The sequence below is a fragment of the Neoarius graeffei genome, chromosome 8 (assembly GCF_027579695.1).
Source record: "Neoarius graeffei isolate fNeoGra1 chromosome 8, fNeoGra1.pri, whole genome shotgun sequence".
NCBI lineage: Eukaryota > Metazoa > Chordata > Actinopteri > Siluriformes > Ariidae > Neoarius > Neoarius graeffei.
This window is the reverse complement of record NC_083576.1, coordinates 21,134,656-21,157,335: the sequence shown is the minus strand read 5'-3', so window position 1 is coordinate 21,157,335 and position 22,680 is coordinate 21,134,656. Positions and strand designations below refer to the sequence as shown.

General features: G+C 43.5%; 1 protein-coding gene across 1 annotated transcript in view; it reads right to left on the bottom strand.

Annotated features, from left to right (window-relative positions):
- Positions 1–8,711: 8,711 nt before the first annotated feature.
- Positions 8,712–22,680, bottom strand: part of smtnl1 (smoothelin-like 1) — a 34,246-nt gene continuing 20,277 nt past the window's right edge. The window contains exons 4-5 of the mRNA XM_060926870.1: positions 9,558–9,709; positions 8,712–9,242 (exon numbers count right to left, since the gene is read on the bottom strand). Coding sequence (XP_060782853.1) covers positions 8,858–9,242; positions 9,558–9,709 — 537 coding nt within the window. The 3' untranslated portion in view covers positions 8,712–8,857. The remainder of the gene's footprint in view (positions 9,243–9,557; positions 9,710–22,680) is intronic.

The window sequence follows — 22,680 nt, the reverse complement described above, 5'->3', positions numbered from 1 at the left end:
AGAGCGCCCTCTGCTGGTGGCCTCGGTTAATCACAGTTTACACACCCAGGCCAAAAACAGATTGCGTAATGCAGTATTTTTCCAGCCCAGGTCCTGCACGGAATAATTTAATGTTTTCTTGCTCTCAACACTACCGAGCTATCGACTAATTAACAAGAGCATAATAAGCTGAGTCTTAATGAAACTGTTAGGACTGAGAACAACTAAACTACGCAGCACATGAAACCTAGCTGCACTCTTCCTTGTTGCTGGGGTGGGACCATCAAAGGGGACATTTTGTACATTTATTGTGTAGATTTTAACTGGAAATATATATTAAAAAAACATTTTTCACTGATAATATTTATATAAAAAATAATTTAAGGTACATTATTGGATTTGAAGGACTTCTAGTCCGACATGCATCTTCCTAAGAAAAAGAGACTGTATATAGTAAATGGACTATATAGCTTGATTGTAACACTCCAGACATCAGGAAAATTACCTACCATATGGCACTCTTATTTCTGAGAGAGTTAACCTGAGAACCACAGATATTATTAAGACAAACAATTGTTTGTAATGCCTACAATTTACATACAGTATGAACAAAACAAGGTCCTGCATCTCAGACTATTGTCAGCACCAATATTTGGGTTTAGATCTTGATGAATTCCTATCAATTTACTATCCTAAGAAGCACATAGAGACTCCAGGAAACGGAATGGGATCACTGGTGTAATGTATATAAGCCCGACTGTTAAATAAAGTAGGTAGTAAGTTAATTGGCTTTGCTCTCTACACCTGGTCCATCCATCCATTATCTGTTCTACAGGGTCACAGGCAAGCTAGAGCCTATCCCAGCTGACTATGGGCAAGAGGCAGGGTACACCCTGGACAAGTCACCAGGTCATCGCAGGGCCAATACATAGACACAAACAACCATTCACACTCATGATCAATTTAGAGCTACCAATTAATGTCTTTGGACTGTGAGGGAAACTGGAGCACCCAGAAGAAACCCATATAGACACAGGGAGAACATGCAAACTCCACACAGTAAGGCCCTCATCAGCCACTAGGTTCAAACCCAGGACCTTCTTGCTGTGAGGTAACAGTGCTAACCACTACACCACCGTGCCGCCCTGGTCCAGCCTATTAAAAGTTATTGTTATTGATAATGAGCTGGATGAAGTGTTTTAGAGCAAGGGAATCATTAAAACTGAGCAGGTTGTTGGCTGTCCAGGACTTATAACTTAACCAGTGATAGAGAGTCCAGAACAGGATGGAATCTTAACTCAGAATCTTAACTCCATGTTTATTTCACTAATCCATTCCTTTGTCCCACTGCTCAGCTCCTTAGTTTCTTACTTCTAGCGCCATCTAGTGGTGTTTTACAATGAATGCTTGATCGTCAGTTGCACTTAAAAACATTTACAGAGCCCAAGATAAGTTTTCAGGTCAATTTATCCACTAAGATGTATGGTTAAAAGAAACAATCCAAATGGGAAAAGTTAAAAAGTTGTCAGGGATATATAACTTTTTTAATGTAAAGTGAGAGCCAGGTTCCTAAGATGAAGTGGTTGGTGCAATCCAGTCTTTACTCCACACCACAGTCTGGCAAAGGCAATGAGGTTTAATAGGTGTTTATAAGAAATGCCTGGAACCAGCACACTAGAATAAGTGTATGGTCCTCTGATTTCAGAGTTACCCAACTCAACATCATCTCTTCCATAAACCTCTCACACAAAAATACATTGATAGATGCTAAAATTTAATTTAAGCATTAAATTCAAAGAAACAGATGGTTTCAGACTCATTTATCACTCTTGTAACTGTGAACTTTTCCTATTAGTTTGACTGTAGTTGGGCCTACTAAATAGTTAACAGCAGTAAGTGAGTAATAATAATAATAATAATAAAATAATAATAATAATAATAATAATAATAATAATAATAATAATAATAATAATAACGTGTTGTAAGATGAATAACTGAATAATAAACTGTGACTTGAAGGGATTTAATAAATAAGGCAAATGCTGTACAGATGCATCCCGTTCACCAGCAGGGATGAAAGTATACACCCTCCCATAGGTCTCAAACCTGGGTTACATCAAATACTTGTTGCTGTAATTTTAATGTCTGGAGATGAAAATATCGTATAGCTTTTCATTCTGGCTTTCTGATGTAAATTGAAAACCTCATGAAAATGAATCGAGATCCTGGTTCAAGAAGCAGCTGTTTGGCTGCTTTCCCTGGAATTCTCAAAAGGCTTAAGCATTTGGTGGGCCGGTGGCGGCCATCGTTGTTCAAACTTGCTGAAAAATTGTGGATCGGTGAAGGGCCCTCCATATACAATCTCCTGCAGCAAATAGACCAGTGCCACCACCAGGCAGGAGATCAGGAAGAATGGCATGAATGGACGGAAATGAGTCCAGGCTACTCCCAAGATGTATCCCAGACCGCCTTCATTGTGGTAATGGGTGGTGCGGCGGGATGACTGCATAGGCAGACCAGATAGAGAACTGTCTTGAGGTGAGAATGACGAGCTGGAGGATGAAGCCACAATATCCATCCAAAAGATTTTTGGGAGAAATAAAAAAAAAAAAATCACACATGCAAGGTGATGCTCTAAAATATAATTCAGAATCAAAAAAATTGAGAAGTTGGTTCCAGCCTGAAGGAATTACACAGAGTTATGATATGTAATCTTGCAGCCAGATAACATCCATCACAAGAATGACACTTGTATTACAATTAGAAGATCTTATGTCCTTTAAGAAAAACTCCAAAAACTTCTCTCTATATAGGTAGCTCATTTCAATTCATCATCGTTGTCTTGTAGTCAAATGTAAGAATATTTAAGTCGGTATAACTCACAGCCTACCGAGACTTTCCAAATATGCTGTGTCCCTCTATGCTCTCTGAGCCAAACTACTGACTAATATATTTTCTTTTATCTCTTATTCTTATTATTTCTTTTATCTCTTATTGCTGCTTCTGCAGCTGAAGTCTCTTCTTGAGTCCCCACGAGTGTTTAATAGCACTGATCAAGCTGTGTCGCAAAGCTCAGCCACACTCCTGCTACCTATGACTCACAGAAATATGATCCAGAGAGACCAACAGCAAATAAAAAAGAGATAAGACCCTTAAATATATTTAGCTGCAAATGACAGGAACATGTGTATGGAGGAAAGCATGCGGCTAGAGACATGGAGGAATTCGACACATTAAATGTTCTCGCATTCACAGAGGTTAAAAATCTCTGACTTAGACCCCCCCCCCCTCTCTCTCTCTCTCTCACACACACACACACACACACACACACACATATATATATATATATTTTTTTTTATGTGCTTAAAATTTCTTCTGTCATTAAACCCTAAATGTAGGTAGATAAGAGATCAGCAGTGGTCATGAGGCCAACTCCGTAATATTAGAGATTAGTGTGTATTACATCAGGGAATGGCTGTGTGTGCAAGATAGAGAAAGTGTCACCCTGTGACTGTAACCAATATGCATACACACACACACACACACACACACACACACACACATATATATATACGGTATATATATATATATATATATATATATATATATATATATATATATATATATATATATATATATATATATATAAATTCACCTTAACTTTTCTGTATTTCTAATTTATTCTGATGAAACACATAAGCCTACCTGCCTGGCTGCCTGCCATCTCATTTACTTTTTCCAGCCAAAGGTAAAAAGCACCAACTTAGCACTCATAAAGTACATTGTGCAACACGAAGCTTGTGGAATAACAACTATGTGGATATTTATGTATATATATACACGTGTTCATATGTATGTGGCTAGAGACATGGAGGAATTTGACACATTAAATATTCTTGCATTCATATGCCCCTTTTCCACCAAAGCAGTTCCAGGGCTGGTTCGGGGCCAGTGCTTAGTTTGGAACCGGGTTTTCTGTTTCCACTGACAAAGAACTGGCTCTGGGGCCAGAAAAAAACGGTTCCAGGCTAACACCAACCCTTTGCTGGGGGGGGGGCAGAGTTGTTAAGACCAACAACAATAGCAAGACCACAAAAGGTCGCCATTTTTAAGCGACGAGAAGCAGCAGCTGTACAAACGCGAAGTCATCCATTATTGTTGTTGTTGCTTCGATGTTCATGCCAAAGTTTATGCAAACGCAGCGACGTAACTGATGTATACAGCGACGTAACTGACGTATACAGCGACGTAATGACGTGGCTCCCCTTAGCACCCCGAGCTATGGAAAAACAAACTGGTTCTCAGCTGGCTCGCAAGTTGAACGAGTTGTGAACCAGCACCAGGACTGGCCCCGAACCAGCCCTGGAACTGATTTGGTGGAAAAGGGGTAATAGAGGTTAAAAATCTCTGACTTAAACCTCTCTCTCTCATATAAATACACATGATCTGTGCATGACTTTTGTTGACCTAACAAAGGCATTCAACTCAGTCAACAGAGATGGCCTATGGAAAATTTTATGCAAGACCGGTTGTCCAGCAAAGATTATCAACATCATATGCTCTTTCCATGAGGGAATGAAGGCTCGAGTATGAGGAAACTCTGGTATGTCAGAACTGTTCCCAGTCACTAATGGCACTAAACGGGGTTGAGTTATGGCCCCATTGTTATTTGCCATCGTCCTTTCATTGATGGTGTATGATGACAATGACTGTAATCAGGGTGTCTTTATCTGTTTATTCACATTCACACCTACGGTCAATTTAGAGCCACCAATTAACCTAACCTGCATGTCTTTGGACTGTGAGGGAAACCGGAGCACCTGGAGGTAACCCACGCGGACACGGGAAGAACATGCTACAACAGGTAATTCATGGGACAAGTAATAATAGTAACAGCTAATTCACAAGTCTAAAATTGTACACATTTAAAAAGTGTTAGCACATTAATCTCATCTCATTATCTCTAGCCGCTTTATCCTTCTACAAGGTCGCAGGCAAGCTGGAGCCTATCCCAGCTGACTACGGGCGAAAGGCGGGGTACACCCTGGACAAGTCGCTAGGTCATCACAGGGCTGACACATAGACACAGACAACCATTCACACTCACACCTACGGTCAATTTAGAGTCACCAGTTAACCTAACCTGCATGTCTTTGGACTGTGGGGGAAACCAGAGCACCCGGAGGAAACCCACGCGGACACGGGGAGAACATGCAAACTCCACACAGAAAGGCCCTTGCCGGACACGGGGCTCGAACCCAGGACCTTCTTGCTGTGAGGCGACAGTGCTAACCACTACACCACCGTGCCGCCCCGTTAGCACATTAATAACTTGTGTAATTAATATTTAGGGAAGGAGTCTCAAGTGTCACTGCTTTATGACAGTCAGTGGTAAAGCTGTAACTTTAAGTTTTCCATCACAGGAAAGTCTTCAGGAGAGAGGATTTAATGCTTTGTGTATCAATAATCAACCACATTTTTTTGTCTTATTAACTTAAAAAGAGAGAGAGGAAAAAAAGAGCCTGGTAAGGGAACAACTGTTTCATCCTGCAGAACCAGCCACAGTTCTTCTGGGGAATTTTGATTGCTGCATTTGCTTCCTATTTTTGCAGCAAAACCCAGTAGCCTTCTTTTTTTCTTATTTGTCTGAAAAGTGATCTCTTATGTACTATACTGTAATGCTTTCTTTACTGACATAGAAACATTTTTCTGTAACATTTAATTTAATCCAGTAGGAGCACCTGCTGTTTGATGCTGTTATCAAATCAGCCAATCACTTGACAGCAGCACAATGCATACTTTCACTGTGGCATGGGTGTTGATGCCAGATGTTTGAGTATTTCAGAAATTGCTGATCTCCTGGGGTTTTCACACACAACAGTACACAGAATGGTGCGAGAAACAAAAAACATTAAGTGAGTGACAGTTCTGTGGGTGGAAACACTTTGTTGATAAGAGAGGTCAGAGGAAAATGGCCAGATTGGTTCAAGCTGCCAGGAATGATATAGTAACTCATATAATCACTCTTTACAACCATGGTGAGCAGAAAAGCATCTCAGCATGCAACAGCAGAAGACCACATTGGGTTCCAGTCCTGCCAGCCAAGAACAGGAATCTTAGAATCAAGAACAAGTTTCTGTTAAAGTGGCCGGCCGATGAGTGTATATTGTAATATTTATGCAATAGTTATACATTATCTCATCTCATCTTATTATCTCTAGCTGCTTTATCCTGTTCTACAGGGTCGCAGGCAAGCTGGAGCTTGGGCAAAAGGTGGGGTACACCCTGGACAAGTCGCCAGGTCATCACAGGGCTGACACATAGACACAGACAACCATTCACACTTACATCTACGGTCAATTTAGAGTCACCAGTTAACCTAACCTGCATGTCTTTGGACTGTGGGGGAAACCGGAGCACCTGGAGGAAACCCACGCGGACACGGGGAGAACATGCAAACTCCGCACAGAAAGGTCCTCGCCAGCTACGGGGCTCGAACCCAGACCTTCTTGCTGTGAGGCGACAGCGCTAACCACTACACCACTGTGCCGCCCATTATACATTACATTTATCTCATCTCATCTCATTATCTCTAGCCGCTTTATCCTTCTACAGGGTCGCAGGCAAGCTGAAGCCTATCCCAGCTGACTACGGGCGAAAGGCGGGGTACACCCTGGACAAGTCGCCAGGTCATCACAGGGCTGACACATAGACACAGACAACCATTCACACTCACATCTACAGTCAATTTAGAGTCACCAGTTAACCTAACCTGCATGTCTTTGGACTGTGGGGGAAACCGGAGCACCCGGAGGAAACCCACGCAGACACGGGGAGAACATGCAAACTCCGCACAGAAAGGTCCTCGCCAGCCACGGGGCTCGAACCCGGACCTTCTTGCTGTGAGGTGACAGCGCTAACCACTACACCACTGTGCCGCCCATTATACATTACATTTATCTATATTTTAAATAAACAAGTTTTAAAAGGAATTCAAAGTAAATGTATATGAAAATTGAAACTATTATAGAAATTAAGAAAAAATAAGATAAATACAACTATTATAACATGAGTTTATTAAACAAAATAGATATATCACTAAATGTAAGAATAACACATTTTCCATACAGTGGTGCTTAAAAGTTTGTGAACCCTTTAGAATTTTCTATATTTCTGCAAAAATATGACCCAAAACATCATCAGAGTTTCACACAAGTCCTAAAAGTAGATAAACAGAACCCAGTTAAACAAATGAGACAAAAATATTATACTTGGTCATTTATTTATTGAGGAAATGATCCAATATTACATATCTGTGAGTGGCAAAAGTATGTGAACCTTGGCTTTCAGTATCTGATGTGACCCCCTTGTGCAGCAATAACTGCAAGTAAATGTTTCCGGTATCTGTTGATCAGTCCTGCACACTGGCTTGGAGGAATTTTAGCCCATTCCTCCATACAAAACAGCTTCAACTCTGAGATGTTGGTGGGTTTCCTCACATGAACTGCTCGCTTCAGGTCCTTCCAAAACATTTTGATTGGATTAAGGTCAGGACTTTGACTTGGCCATTCCAAAACATGAACTTTATTCTTCTTTAACCATTCTTTGGTAGAACGACTTGTGTGCTTAGGGTTGTTGTCTTGCTGCATGACCCACCTTCTCTTGAAATTCAGTTCGTGGACAGATGTCCTGACATTTTCCTTTAGAATTCACTGGTATAATTCAGAATTCATTGCTCCATCAATGATGGCAAGCCGTCCTGGCCCAGATGCAGCAAAACAGGCCCAAAACACGATACTACCACCACCATGTTTCACAGATGGGATAAGGTTGTTATGCTGGAATGCAGTGTTTTCCTTTCTCCAAACTTAACGCTTCTCATTTAAACCAAATTGTTCTATTTTGGCCTCAGCCGTCCACAAAACATTTTTCCAATAGCCTTCTGGCTTGTCCATGTGATCTTTAGCAAACTGCAGACAAGCAGCAAGTTTTTTTGGAGAGCAGTGGCTTTCTCCTTGCAACCCTGCCATGCACACCATTGTTGTTCAGTGTTCTCCTGATGGTGGACTCATGAACTGAACATTAGCCAATGTGAGAGAGGCCTTTAGTTGCTTAGAAGTTACCCTGGGGTCCTTTGTGACCTCGCCAACTATTACATGCCTTGCTCTTGGAGTGATCTTTGTTGGTTGACCACTGCTGGGGAGGGTAACAATGGTCTTGAATTTCCTCCATTTGTACACAATCTGTCTGACTGTGGATTGGTGGAGTCCAAACTCTTTAGAGATGGTTTTGTAACCTTTTCCAGCCTGATGAGCATCAACAACGCTTTTTCTGAGGTCCTCAGAAATCTCCTTTGTTCGTGCCATGATACACTTGCACAAACATGTGTTGTGAAGATCAGACTTTGATAGATCCCTGTTCTTTAAATAAAACAGTGTGCCCACTCACACCTGATTTGTCATCCAATTGATTGAAAACACCGGACTCTCATTTCACCTTCAAATTAACTGCTAATCGTAGAGGTTCACATACTTTTGCCACTCACAGATATGTAATATTGGATCATTTTCCTCAATAAATAAATGACCAAGTATCATATTTTTGTCTAATTTGTTTAACTGGGTTCTCTTTATCTACTTTTAGGACTTGTGTGAAAATCTGATGATGTTTTGGGTCACATTTATGCAGAAATATAGAAAATTCTAAAGGGTTCACAAACTTTCAAGCACCACTGTATATGGATAATTTCCATACAGTAGATAATTGCAACTAAGCAGTTTAAAAGTCAACAATCTTTGCAAAACATATTCACCTCAAAATGATTAATACTGTGAGGAAAATCTCATAGCTATCTTTATGGTGTGTTTCTCTACTGTATTTAAGTCTTAGCTGCTAGATCTGTGTTCGCCTCACTGATGGTTTGCTCTGTCACCACCTGCATGCTGCTTTCTTCTTCATTGCCACCTTTCTCTTCATCTGCAGTCCCCTCTCCTCTTTCTTCTTCCTCCATGGCATTCTCTTGTTCTTCTCCTCTCTTCTGTTCATCTGCATCCTCTGCTTCCTGTTCTTGTTCAACCTTGTTTTCAGCCTCACCCTGTTTCTTGCTTTCCTCTGCCTTCTTTTGCTCTCTCCTCTCTTGCTCAATTTTGGAGAGGTGCTGGCAGAGGGATTGGACATAGGTGAATACGCTGAAAGGATCAGGTTTGGTTCCCATCAGTACCATATCTGATACATCCAGGAGAGGGCAGCAGCCAGCTAGTGATCTGAGGAAAAGCGATAGAAAAATATAAGCTGTATTTAAATACTGTTCCAAGCACTCTTAACTCTTAAGATGCTGATGTGACTGTACATAGTTTATTAAGCAAAATAGACTTAATAAATCATGAAAAAAGAAGCTTTGACTGCATCATGCTTGTTGCTAAGGCTGAGGAGGTGTCGATTAAAAATTTGTGCTGCAAGTGGCCACTCGTGGCATAGTTGACGCTTCTGAATCATGCCAAGTGGATGGGAGTGTTGTACTGGAATTTAGTACATGTCATATATGTTCTCTTTAGTGTTTTCCATTTAAACAGGCATACTCTGCCATGCTGAAGGCCAGGGTGAAGTTCTTCTCTCGCTCGCTGGCTTTGAGGGACGAGAAGTCAAAAGCAGTGGGGAAGAAACGGTGAACAAGTGCACAGAAGGCCAAGCCATCGCTCCAGGATGAGGAAAAGTTCTCTATGGAAACACCCTGGGGACACACAATAACCCACAACAGTATAAAGAGATGGAACCCTTTAATGTGTTCACATGACTAAATAAAATGGAGTAATAAAACACTACTTCCAAATGCAGTAGATCTCACTAGGGCTTAAAGTTAAACAGACATTGATATAATGGTTAACCCTTTGATGCAAAACATGGGTCAAAAGTGACCCGACTGAGTTTTTATTTTCTATATCTTTGCAAAAAATTAATTCCATCATTCAGTATTCAAGGTATTCCTCAATTAACTTGTTTTTGATCATCATACATCCTTATTTTATTTTTTCCTTTCTTACTTTTTGAATAAAAACCCTTTTTGTATCACTACCCTTCTAATGCACAACATGGGTCAAAAACAACCTGCATTCATTTTCCAGGTTATTTCATGTATGGCTGAGTGTTTCTATGATATACTTTTGAAATAAATTCATTTTATCATTTACTTTTCCAAATATGCAGTAAATATCTTGTTTTTGTTTTGCACAAATCATCATTTTTATTTTTCCTTTCTTAAGTTATGAACAAGCACAGCTTTTGTAATTCTACATCAAGTTTACACACATGGGTCAGAAATGACCTGCATGCATTTACTACAGCGTTTGGTGGGAACTGTGAATTGTGCTTGTGTCAGACATTTCACAGCTCAGCACAGCGCCCTTTGCCCATCTAATACATGTAAGTAATGTTTTTCAATTGTTCTAACATTACCTTAGAAAAAAATTGATTATGTTTAGGTTACCTTGAGAGTGAGTAGATTACTTGTCAGAAAGTTACAAGTAGTAATTACTATTAGCTACCTAGCTGTTGACATATTCTACTTTAGTTAGCTAATTTTATTGCAGTTGGCTTAGCTAACTACATAGTTAATAAATAAATAACTGGCCCCATTCACTGCTTAAGTAATTACTTGAAACAAATTATTATTATAGTATTAAGACATTTAATTTTAAATCACACTTGGATGACCCATGTGTAGTGTTCATAAAGTAGGAAAGAAAAAATTAAATTAATGATTTGTGGTAATTAAAAACAAGATATTTAAAGAATACTTGGAATATTCAATCATAAAATAAATTGATTTCAAAAGATAGAGCAAAGAAAAACTCAGTCAGCATGAAATAACCTGGAAAATGAATGCGGGTCATTTTTGACCCATGTTGTGCATTAGAAGGGGTGTGCATATGTTTTGCATCAAAGGGTTAAAAAGAATGAGAAAACAATTCTGATATAATCTTTCAGCATGCCCTCATTGCCTTTCCCTTCAATGTAACAGTAGACTTAAGAAAAACTTTGGAATGGGATGTAATTTCCTTTAAAAAAAAAATCAAGAATAAGCAGATAGACCTGTGTATAAACAATGTGGATGACTAAAAAGATTAACATTTGACTTGCTACATTTATTAGCTAGCTCGTGAACTATATGATCTAGCTAGCAATGTCGCAGTTACACAGCAATGCCTATCAAACTAGTTAAAGGATGAATCTAATGTTTTCAACATAATCTCTACTGTATCCATAATGAATAATTTGGTGATTACCACAGGGGGAAAAAAGGTTTCCTAGGAATATATTTAGAATTAAATTCTGAGGGCAGACATTAAAGGTAGACTACCTTTCAGATTTTTCAAGTGTAGGTCACAAAAAATTTTCCCTGACACCCAGTTATTTTTGTTTAGTGGAGCGAAAGCTACTGAATTAGAATCACAGACATCAAATTGTATTAGGTTTTTTTTTTTTAAATAGAACAATTAATGAATTTAGCGCCACATGGCCCTAAATTCTCTGCTATTTTTTCCTGCTTCACCATGACCCAATTCAAGATACTAAGTCATACCTCACATGGTGGGCTTTCCCCGTTCGCGCAAGGCATTGTGGGATATAAATTTGAAACAGGAGAGAAAAATGGAGGATGCGAGTGTGCAAATGAAACATGAAAGACCGACTACAGTAACAGAAAGAGAGAAGAAAAGACGTTATGTTGAGAAGGACAGGAAACGCAGGACCAAACTAATAAATATCGGCGGTCAGCGAACATCTCAGCGTGTTCAGCTGTTTGTTTCGCGACAAGATGATGTAACTGTCAGTGCATGGTCAAGGTAAACCTGTGCATGTGCACACGGACTTCCTATGTCTGCTTGACTGCGCGAAGCGAGTGATTTCTTGCACATTATTTGCTTGGGAATCCACTCAAATTAAATAACTTCCCAGCCCCAGAATGGCCTGATATTTTGTGAGATATTACAGAAATAAACATATATCACAATGACCACATTTCAGAGGAAACTAAATTTCACCAATTTTATGAAATCGAAAGGCCATCTAGCTTTACATATAAAGGGCATCAATAAATATTGATGTGAACATCTCATTATCTCCAGCTGCTTTATCCTGTTCTACAGGGTCACAGGCAAGCTGGAGCCTATCCCAGCTGACTACAGGCAAAAGGCAGGGTACACCCTGGACAAGTTGCCAGGTCATCACAGGGCTGACACATAGACACAGACAACCATTCACACCTACAGTCAATTTAGAGTCACTAGTTAACCTAACCTTTGGGGGAAACCGGAGCAAACCCACGCGGACAACATGCAAACCCCACACAGAAAGGCCCTCACTGGCCATGGGGCTCGAACCCGGACCTTCTTGCTGTGAAGTGACAGCGCTAACCACTACACCACCGTGCCACCCTGATGTGAACATGTTTTTTGAATTGAATATGTTCATAATGTCTTTAGTGAAAGTTGTAAATGAAGCTATAATTCAAATCAAATCAAATCAAGTTTATTTATATAGCGCTTTTAACAATAAACATTGTCGCAAAGCAGCTTTACAGAATTTGAATGACTTAAAACATGAGCTAATTTTATCCCTAATCTATCCCCAATGAGCAAGCCTGTGGCGACGGTGGCAAGGAAAAACTCCCTCAGACGACATGAGGAAGAAACCTCGAGAGGAACCAGACTCAAAAGGGAACCCATCCTCATTTGGGCAACAACAGACAGCCTGACTATAATATTAACAGTTTTAACAGGTATAACCCTCAACTGTCCTCATGGGGCCGTCCTTCACAGGAGCGGTGCGATAAAACTCCGACCAGACACAGGGCACCAGGATGGATCAAGCAGGTCCGAGGGGCAGAAGAGGCCAGCATCTCAATCCCAGGATCAACATGTAACTCAGAGGGACAGAGTGGGGGGGGGGGGGAGAGAGAGAGAAAGAAAACATGTTGTTAGGTATGCCCTAAAAATGACAAGTATTAAATCTGTGTGGTAGGCTCGCAGAGACGAGAGTCTTTACATCAGGCATAACACACAACAATGGCATGTTAATATGGTAAAATATATCATGACCTGCTCTGGCTGGATGCTTGATTGGGTGATGGGAGCACACTCCTCAGCAATGATGAGATGCAGATGGGACCCTTAGGGCTGGCCAAGACAATTCAGTTACATTTCACCGGGTCTGGGACATGCGACAGAATGTCTGACGGCTGATTCCCTGCAGGCTATGATAGCCAGTCGAGGTCTCTACCCTCTCCACCAAAAGATTTCCTGTTGACTCCATGTAACTCAGAGGGACAGATTTGGGGTGGGGGGGAGGGAAAGAAAACACAGGTGGTTAGGTATGCCCAATGTCACCTGAATAAGTAGAAACAGTATACATATTGCACCGAGTACAAGCAGGGACTCCGGCAACTAACTATGACAGCATAACTAAAAGGAGAGAGCCAGAAGGTAACACAGGCATGAGGGAGCCCCGGGACATAAAGCAGCAGCCACTACACCATCAACAAACTCGAGTGAGCAAGTGAGTGGGGACTGACAGCATCCATACATCCCAGTTTACCAAAACACTCTATGTCTGAGGACCCTCCAGATCTACTCCTTTACCTCATAAACACCATTAACAAAAGGCTTGACTAAACAGATATGTTTTCAGCCTAGACTTAAATGCTGAGACTGTGTCTGATTCCCGAACATTACTTGGAAGGCTGTTCCATAACAGTGGGGCTTTGTAAGAAAAGGCTCTGCCCCCTGATGTAGCCTTCACTATACGAGGTACCAGCAGATAGCCTGCACCTTTTGATCTAAGTAGGCGTGGTGGGTCATAGAGGAGCAGAAGTTCACTCAGGTACTGTGGTGCGAGACCATTTAGTGCTTTAAAGGTCAATAGTAGTATTTTATAATCAATACGAAATTTGATTGGGAGCCAATGCAGTGTGGATAAGACAGGCGTGGTGTGGTCATATTTTCTAGTTCTAGTAAGGACTCTTGCTGCTGCATTTTGAACTAACTGGAGCTTGTTTATGCACTTATTGGAACATCCAGACAGTAAGGCATTACAATAATCCAACCTGGAGGTAACGAAAGCATGGACTAGTTTTTCTGCATCATGCAATGACATTAAATTTCTTATCTTTGCAATATTTCTGAGATGAAAGAAAGCTATCTGGGTGATGTTATCAATGTGAGTTTCGAATGAAAGACTGGGGTCAATAATCACTCCGAGGTCTTTTACTGCTGCACGTGAAGAAACAGAAAGGCCATCCAGAGTTACTGTGTAATCAGAAAACTTACTTCTAGCTGTATGTGGTCCTAGTACAAGTATTTCAGTCTTGTCAGAGTTAAGCAGAAGGAAATTAATAAGCATCCAGTGTCTAATGTCCTTAACACATTCCTCAGTTCTATTAAGCTGGTGTCTCTCATCAGGTTTTGCAGAGACATACAACTGTGTGTCATCAGCATAACAGTGGAAACTAATACAATGTTTATGAATAATATCGCCCAGAGGTAACATATATAGAGAAAAAAGCAGTGGACCCAAGACAGAACCTTGTGGAACACCATACTTTACCTCGGTACGTCTAGAAATATCACCATTTATATTAATAATTCATTGTTTTAGAGATAGGACTTAACTTTCAGCAGTTCAAAAAATGAGTGGTTAGGCTAGACCAATGTAGTCAGCATACTTAATGGGAATTTAGATTTTATTGCATTGCTCCAGTGTTGGTAAGTTGAAGAAAACTACATGAGAACAAATCCATTAAGACTAACGACTCATGTTTGCCTCAGGATTTTTCACTGTTAGAGTGTATGGTTGTAGTTTAGAGTTTGCTTCATATATTTATCTGTTGTCCACCAAGTCAAGTTGGTTCCTGCTGTGCTGGCAGATAAATATGTGCTCACAGGGGCGCCGCTAGAAATATTGGGCCCTATGAACAGGGCCGTTGACAGCTTTGGCTGGGCCTGGGACAAAATAATCTGAGTGCCCCCCCCCCCCCCCAATAATCTGAGTGCCCCCCCCACACACACATACATACGCGTGCACGCACATCGCCACACAGCAACCACCCACACCCAACCCCTCTTTTCACAGTCTCCATTCACTCCAACCCTTAAATAACAGGTATTCCAAGCCCATTATAACAGTCAACCATTTTATTTCAACATTTCAACATATTTACAGTTTGAACATTTCCTTAGTCTGCAACTATTCAGGTGCGAAATGCAATGCGCCGGACTTTTGCTGTGGCAAAGTCGTCAATAAGGTCATTGAAGTCCAGCTTCTTTGCAAGTTCGTGCTCTATAGAGAGCATAGCCAGCCCATTGAGCCTCTCCTGTGACATGTTTGAGCGCAGGTAGTTGATAAACCAAAATGATTGTTTACAGGATGGAACTGGGCCTCAATGAGAACGGAGTTATGGCTTTCCCAAAATCTGAACATAGAAGCATCACCACTAATGATGTGTACAGTGAGTTTTTCAGTGTATTTTTTTGTCTTGTTTTTCATAAACGTCCTTTCTGTACTCGATTTAGAATGTTACAAAAAAAATTGACACCCTCCCAACCACGTAACATTAGCCTATCTGACCTGGGGGCTGACACGTTTATTACGGATAAACCAAAAGGATTACAACGTTCCCTGGATATAGAACTGGACCGAGAAGATTTCAAAATCTTAACATGTAAGCAACAACAATAAAACAGAGGTTGTTTTATTCATTTAGGGCTTATTAGGCTACTTTCATTAATTGCGCTTTTCATACAGGCCTATCATTTTTCACTTGAGCAAGGGAATTGTTTGAAGAGTATCCAGTCTAAGCGAAAGTTTAATGTTTTGCAACAGACTAACCTCAAAACACCCCATTTATAGCCCATTCGTTACATTAAACTCTATCTAGCTGGCAATTTCACATGCCGTCGTATCTACATGGGATGATTTCCAACAAAATAAGGTTTAATTAACAAGAGGCAGCGTTCCACGGGCTTTCAGCTAACCGGAGTCCAGCTCAGCACAGCTCAGCAAGCGTGCCTAAAACATTTGGATATGATTGCGGGCCAATGTGCTATTCTTTGCTTCATTGAGATATATGCAACACAGTGTTATTAAACCGATATGTTTATGAAATAATTCAATGCCCTGTGCATTTCAGTGTTCACTCAGTGTACCCTGCTATCCCCTACTTTATAATTATGAATGGCGCGTCGCGCGTGCTGGGGTTACATTATGGGGCTGGAAAAAAGTTATCTGTGTCTTACCTGGCTCAGCTGCCCCACTGCCTTCACCACCTGCTGCATCATCTGAATCTTTTCTAAAATATCTATGCAGTGAGCCCCTGAGGCTCTTGGCTTCTTCATCTCTTTTTCTCTTTTCTTTGCTCCTGACTTGTGCATGTTGGTAAACGGGCTCGCACGGTTATTGTCGAAGCATTATGATGGAATAGTGCCGTGTTATTTGGCGCCTTAATCAAAGACCAAACCAGTGGCGGCTCCTGATTTTTTTTTCAGGGGGGGCAATTTTCCCCCGTTATGTCTACACGGACCGTAAATGTCCACAGGACTGAAGTAAATTGACCTAGGTAGCAAATCAATTGGCTGAACTTGTTTTTGCCTGGTAAATTCAGATATCAATATAGACAATATCTCTTCTCTCCACTAGGTGGCAACACTAAACAAGTTAAAGGTGGCAAACTAAGGTAGCCTAGTAAACTAGACCCACTTGCCTAGCGGCCAAAAATATTTTTGCCTACGAGTGGCAAATATTCACATTTAGTCTGGCTTGCCAGGCTAAAACTAAGAAGATTCATTGTGAAGCCTTCAAAGCAAAACATTTGGCATCACAATCAATTAATATTACATTACTCATTTATTTTCTCATATTATTCCAGTATTCTATAATAAGTAGACACAAATTCTTAATTATAAACATATTCTAATTTCTTCAATTCTAAAGAATGCAATTAAAGTGGCAGGATATAAATCCAAAACAAGTGTTTATTTAAGTTTTGAAAAAGATGAAGAAAAGCATAACCATCAAACAAACATGTGCAGCTTAATTATGTGGGGTTTTTTTTATATGGAATTGCACCATTTTAACAACAAATAATTCTAAATAAATTCTGCAGTTTTTTTTCCCAAGAATTCCTCCAGAAAGCCATGCCTTAAAAGGAAATTTAAAGTATTACAAGCATGTCAATGAACACAAAAGGCTTTAGTTATTTAGCTATATACACACAAGGTTACACAAGGTTTTGTAGTCAGTGCAACTTGGCTTAACAAGTTGGAAAAAAGGTAAGGTGCTGCTGGCTCCAATGAACACATACTGTACAATATATAAAAACTGAAAATATGCTTAATTTACACCAAGTCAGAGAGAACTTGAGGCTACTGAAATATTCCAAGCATGGCAATGTTAAACTGCCATTGGTAAAACAAAAACATGGCAATGTTAAACTGCCATTGGTAAAACAAAAACATGGCAATGTTAAACTGCCATTGGTAACACACACACACACAAAAACAACTTTTGCCTAGTAAATTCAAATATCAGATATCACTGTACCGTCTGCTGTGCTACTTCCAGGGTGGAAGAGAACGCAAGGGTAGCAAAAAAGAGCATTGACTACATCACAGCCAGCTAGCCAAGTTTTCTGGTGGTACCAGTTCTTGTTAAAACCTCTTGAGTAGGTCTTCTCCCCCTTCGTAGACACTTGCTTGATGTTTAAATTCGGTCTAGGAGGTCCTAGCTGTTTGATTGCCATTTTCTCCTCATTGGTACAACGACTAAAGGGAACTTCTTTCAGAGACGCTACCGTATTGTTGCACTCAACACTCGCCGCCATCTTCATAGAATGTTCACACATTTCCCGTGCAAGTTGCGTTTTCCAGCCCAAAATTATGTTCAAAACCCGCCAAAATGCACTTAAAACCAATCTGGCAACACTTGCGCGGCGCAACAGGCGTATGACGTAAGCATGCTGCTTGTGCGAGCACATAAAACCTAATAGAAAATGCATTGGGAGCATGATTTTCGAAAAAAACGTACGTACCATTAGTGTCAATGGGAGATTTGGAGGCAAATCTGAACCTGACAGAAATCGCCCCAAAAGGGCGTGGCTACACCAGGCGCGACCTTAGCCTGATTGGACAATGACATTACTGTTGGTAGTAGGAGTAGATAAAAAAAAATCTCCCTCCCTGTTTGGGAGTGTGTCGCCCAAATCGCCCCTATTAACGAGCCACCAGTGGACCAAACCATTTCTGCATTAGGGGTGGTAGGTGGGTTCTTGAATCTATTTTCGAAGACAATAAAGGCAAAAGAACCAGAAATCATTCATTGAATGCAAATATAGCACATTTTTCTCCCCCAAATCAACACATTTTGAAATGAAACAGAATGATTAATGGCATCTTCATGAGGGACCAGTTCTGGGCCCCCCCTCATGCCTGGGCCCGGGACAAAATACCCGGTTGTCCCCCCCTGTCGACGGCCCTGCCTATGAAAGATTACAATTTAGGGCCCCCCCCCGGTAAAATTTTCAAGCTCAAGCAACTGAATTTGAAGTCTGTTTTTGGCTGGCACTTCTACTTTACTATGCATGTGATCAGCTACCTAGCAAATTTAGGTGATACAATTATTTGGTATATGAACAATGCAGAACTGTCAGAATTAGACTGAATAGACTGTTGCCTTAAAATGAAAATTCCATGATTGTGGCAGCGGGGGCGTGGTCAAGCGCCGGTCTGTGACAGGAGGGCGGAGCCAGGGAAGGTGAGTGGCAGAATCGCTACACCTGACGGTAGTTAACCTGTGTTTTGTGTGTTTTCCCAGTAACCGCTCCCTATTTAAGGAGGCAGAGAGAGAGCAGAGGGAGCGCAACCCGGGACCAGAGCAGAGTGTGCGTGTGGGTGTGTATGTGGGCTTACGCCGCATTTAAAACTGAAAAGTTGTTTAATAAATAGCCTTCTCTGCCTCTAAGCGTTGTCCTGCCGTCCTCTGTGCTCCACCCACACTTTGCAAACGCTACAGTGGTGCTGAAACCCGGGAAAAGGTGGAGCACCAACTTTGCAGCCCCATGGAATCCTCCCCGTTCACGGACTTGGTCCATGCCCTCGCCACGGCTCAGCAGAGCCAGCACCAGGCACTCGTCATGCTCCGAAAGGAGCAGGAGCGACGCTTCGAAGCCCTGGTGCTGGCCCAGAGGGAAGATCGAGAGGCGTTCCGGCATCTCCTCGCGTCGGCGGGGTCTGCCAGCGCCCCGGCTGCGGGCCCGTCTCCCCTCACCATGACCAAGATGGGCCCGCAGGATGACCCCGAGGCGTTTATCACCTTGTTCGAGCAGGTCGCCGAAGCCTCGGGGTGGCCGATGGAGCGGCGCGCCTCCTCCCCCTCCTGACGGGAGAAGCGCAGCTGGCCGCACTACAGCTCCCCGCCGACCGCCGGCTGGCCTACGCTGACCTTCGCCGGGCCGTCCTCCAGCGCGTGGGGCGCATGCCCGAACAACAGCACCAGCGCTTCCGCATGCTGTGGATGGAGGAAGTCGGCCGGCCATTCGCATTTGGCCAGCAGCTCCGGGACTCCTGCTGGCGGTGGCTGAGGGCCAACGATCGCGATGCCGAGGGAATCATCGATCAGGTGGTGCTGGAGCAATTCATCGCCTGCTTACCAGCCGGAACCGCGGAGTGGGTCCAGTGCCACCGCCCAGTGTCGCTGGATCAGGCCATAGGACTGGCGGAGGATCATTTGGCAGCTGTTCCGGCGGCAGGACGGCTGACGATGCCGTCTCTTCTCTCCTCTTCTCTCTCTCTTTCTCCCCCCCTTCTGTGTCTGTCTCTCCCCCCCCTCAGGTGAGTGAGCCCCAGAACACACCTGCAGAGGGAAGGCCCGGGCCGGTTTGCTGGCGCTGCGGGGAACCGGGCCACCTGCAGCAACAGTGCGCAGCTATGGAGGTGGGGGCGGTGGTGCGGATCCCCGACGCGCCAGAAGCTGCCCTCGATCGGGCCGGAGCGTATCGCATACCGGTGAGTGTACAAGGGGCTACATATCAGGCGTTGGTGGATTCGGGTTGCAATCAGACCTCGATCTGCCAAAGCCTGGTGCAAGACGAGGCATTGGGGGGAGCACAGGGGGTGAAGGTGTTGTGTGTGCACGGGGATGTTCACAGATACCCGTTGGTGTCGGTCCACATATATTTCAGAGGGGAAAAATCTATAGTGAAGGTGGCGGTTAATCCTCGCCTTACCCACTATTTGATTTTGGGGACTGATTGGCCGGGATTTCAGGGTTTAATGGCACACCTAGTAAAGAGTGGGTCCTGCCGGTTGACAGGGGAGGGTCCCGGTGTCGCTTTGGCTGGAGCTGCGGTCGCAGAGCCGTCAACGTCATCTCCGCGACAGAGTGAGGAGCCGCCGGCTCCTCCTCTTTCTATTGGAGAATCCGTCGCGGATTTCGCACTAGAACAATCGCGAGACGAGACTCTGCGACACGCGTTTGACCAAGTGAGAGTAATCGATGGTCAAACGCTCCAGCCGAACGCCACCCCGTCCTTCCCCTATTTTTCCATTTTGAAGGATAGATTATACCGAATGACGCAGGACACTCAGACGAAAGAGCGAGTCACCCAGTTATTAATTCCAAAGAGCCGCCGGGAATTGGTATTCCAGGCGGCTCACTTTAATCCCATGGCTGGACACTTCGGGCAGGATAAGACACTAGCCCGAATAATGGCCCGATTCTATTGGCCGGGGATTCGTGGCGACGTCCGTAAATGGTGTACGGCGTGCCGCAAATGCCAGTTAGTATATCCAGCGGCCATTCCAAAAGCGCCCTTGCGCCCCCTACCATTAATCGAGACCCCGTTCGAAAGAATTGGGATGGATCTCATTGGGCCATTAGATTGGTCAACACGAGGGTACTGCTTTATATTGGTTCTGGTGGACTATGCAACGCGATACCCGGAAGCGGTGCCTCTTCGCAATATCTCAGCACTCAGTATTGCAGAGGCCCTCTTCCACGTCATCTCCCGGGTTGGAATCCCGAAAGAGATTCTGACTGACCAAGGCACCTCGTTTATGTCACGAACACTGAGCGAACTGTATGGGCTACTGGGTATTAAGCTGATCCGCACCAGCGTGTATCACCCACAAACGGACGGTTTAGTTGAACGGTTCAATCGCACCCTCAAGAATATTATCAAAAAATTCATAAGTGAGGACGCACGTAACTGGGATAAGTGGCTCGAACCCTTGTTATTTGCAGTGCGAGAGGTCCCCCAAGCCTCCACGGGGTTCTCCCCGTTTGAATTATTATATGGGCGTAAGCCGCACGGCATCTTAGATGTACTGCGGGAAAATTGGGAGGAGGGACCTTCACAGAGCAAAAACGAAATTCAGTATGTCATGGACCTGCGCGCAAAACTCCACACGCTCACCCACCTAACTCAGGAGAATTTGCGGCAGGCCCAGGAACGGCAAGCCCGCCTGTACAACAAGGGCACGCGCCTTAGAGAGTTCACTCCGGGAGATAAGGTACTCGTCCTGTTGCCCATGTCGAGCTCCAAATTAATCACCAAGTGGCAAGGACCCTTTGAGGTCACACGGCGAGTCGGGGACGTCGACTATGAGGTTAGGCGAACGGACAGGGAGGGGGCACTACAGATCTACCACCTCAATCTGCTGAAACTCTGGAACGAGGAGGTCCCCGTGGCATTGGTGTCGGTAGTTCCGGAGAAGGCAGAGCTGGGGCCGGAGGTTCAAAAAGGGACATTGGCATCACGTACCTCTCTGGTCCCCTGTGGTGACCACCTCTCCCCGACCCAACTCACGGAGGTCGCCCAGTTGCAGGCCGAGTTTTTGGATGTGTTCTTGCCCCGGCCCAGTCGCACTAACCTCATAGAACACCACATAAAGACGCCCCCGGGGGTGGTAGTGCGTAGCCGCCCTTATAGACTACCCGAACACAAAAAAAAGGTGGTTCAGGAAGAACTTCAGGCCATGCTCGAAATGGGCATCGTCGAGGAGTCCCACAGTGACTGGAGCAGCCCGGTGGTCTTGGTTCCCAAGGCCGACGGCTCGGTCCGGTTCTGTGTGGACTATAGAAAAGTCAACGCGGTGTCTAAATTCGACGCGTACCCAATGCCTCGTATTGATGAGCTGCTCAATCGACTAGGCATGGCTCGCTTTTACTCGACACTGGATTTGACGAAGGGATATTGGCAGATCCCCTTGACTCCATTATCCCGGGAGAAAACGGCCTTTTCCACAGCGTTCGGCTTACACCAGTTCATCACACTTCCGTTTGGGCTGTTTGGGGCGCCCGCTACGTTTCAGTGGCTGATGGACCGGGTCCTCCGGCCCCACGCCACCTATGCAGCCGCTTATCTAGACGACATTGTAATTTATAGTAATGACTGGCAGCGGCACCTGCAACACCTGAGGGCCATCCTTAGGTCGCTGAGGCAGGCGGGACTCACTGCCAACCCAAAGAAGTGTGCGATTGGGCGGGTGGAAGTACGGTATCTGGGCTTCCACTTGGGCAATGGGCAGGTGCGTCCCCAAATTAATATGACAGCAGCGATTGCGGCCTGCCCGAGGCCCAAGACCAAAAAGGGGGTGAGACAGTTCCTGGGGCTGGCTGGCTACTATCGTAGGTTTATATCTAATTATTTGGACGTCA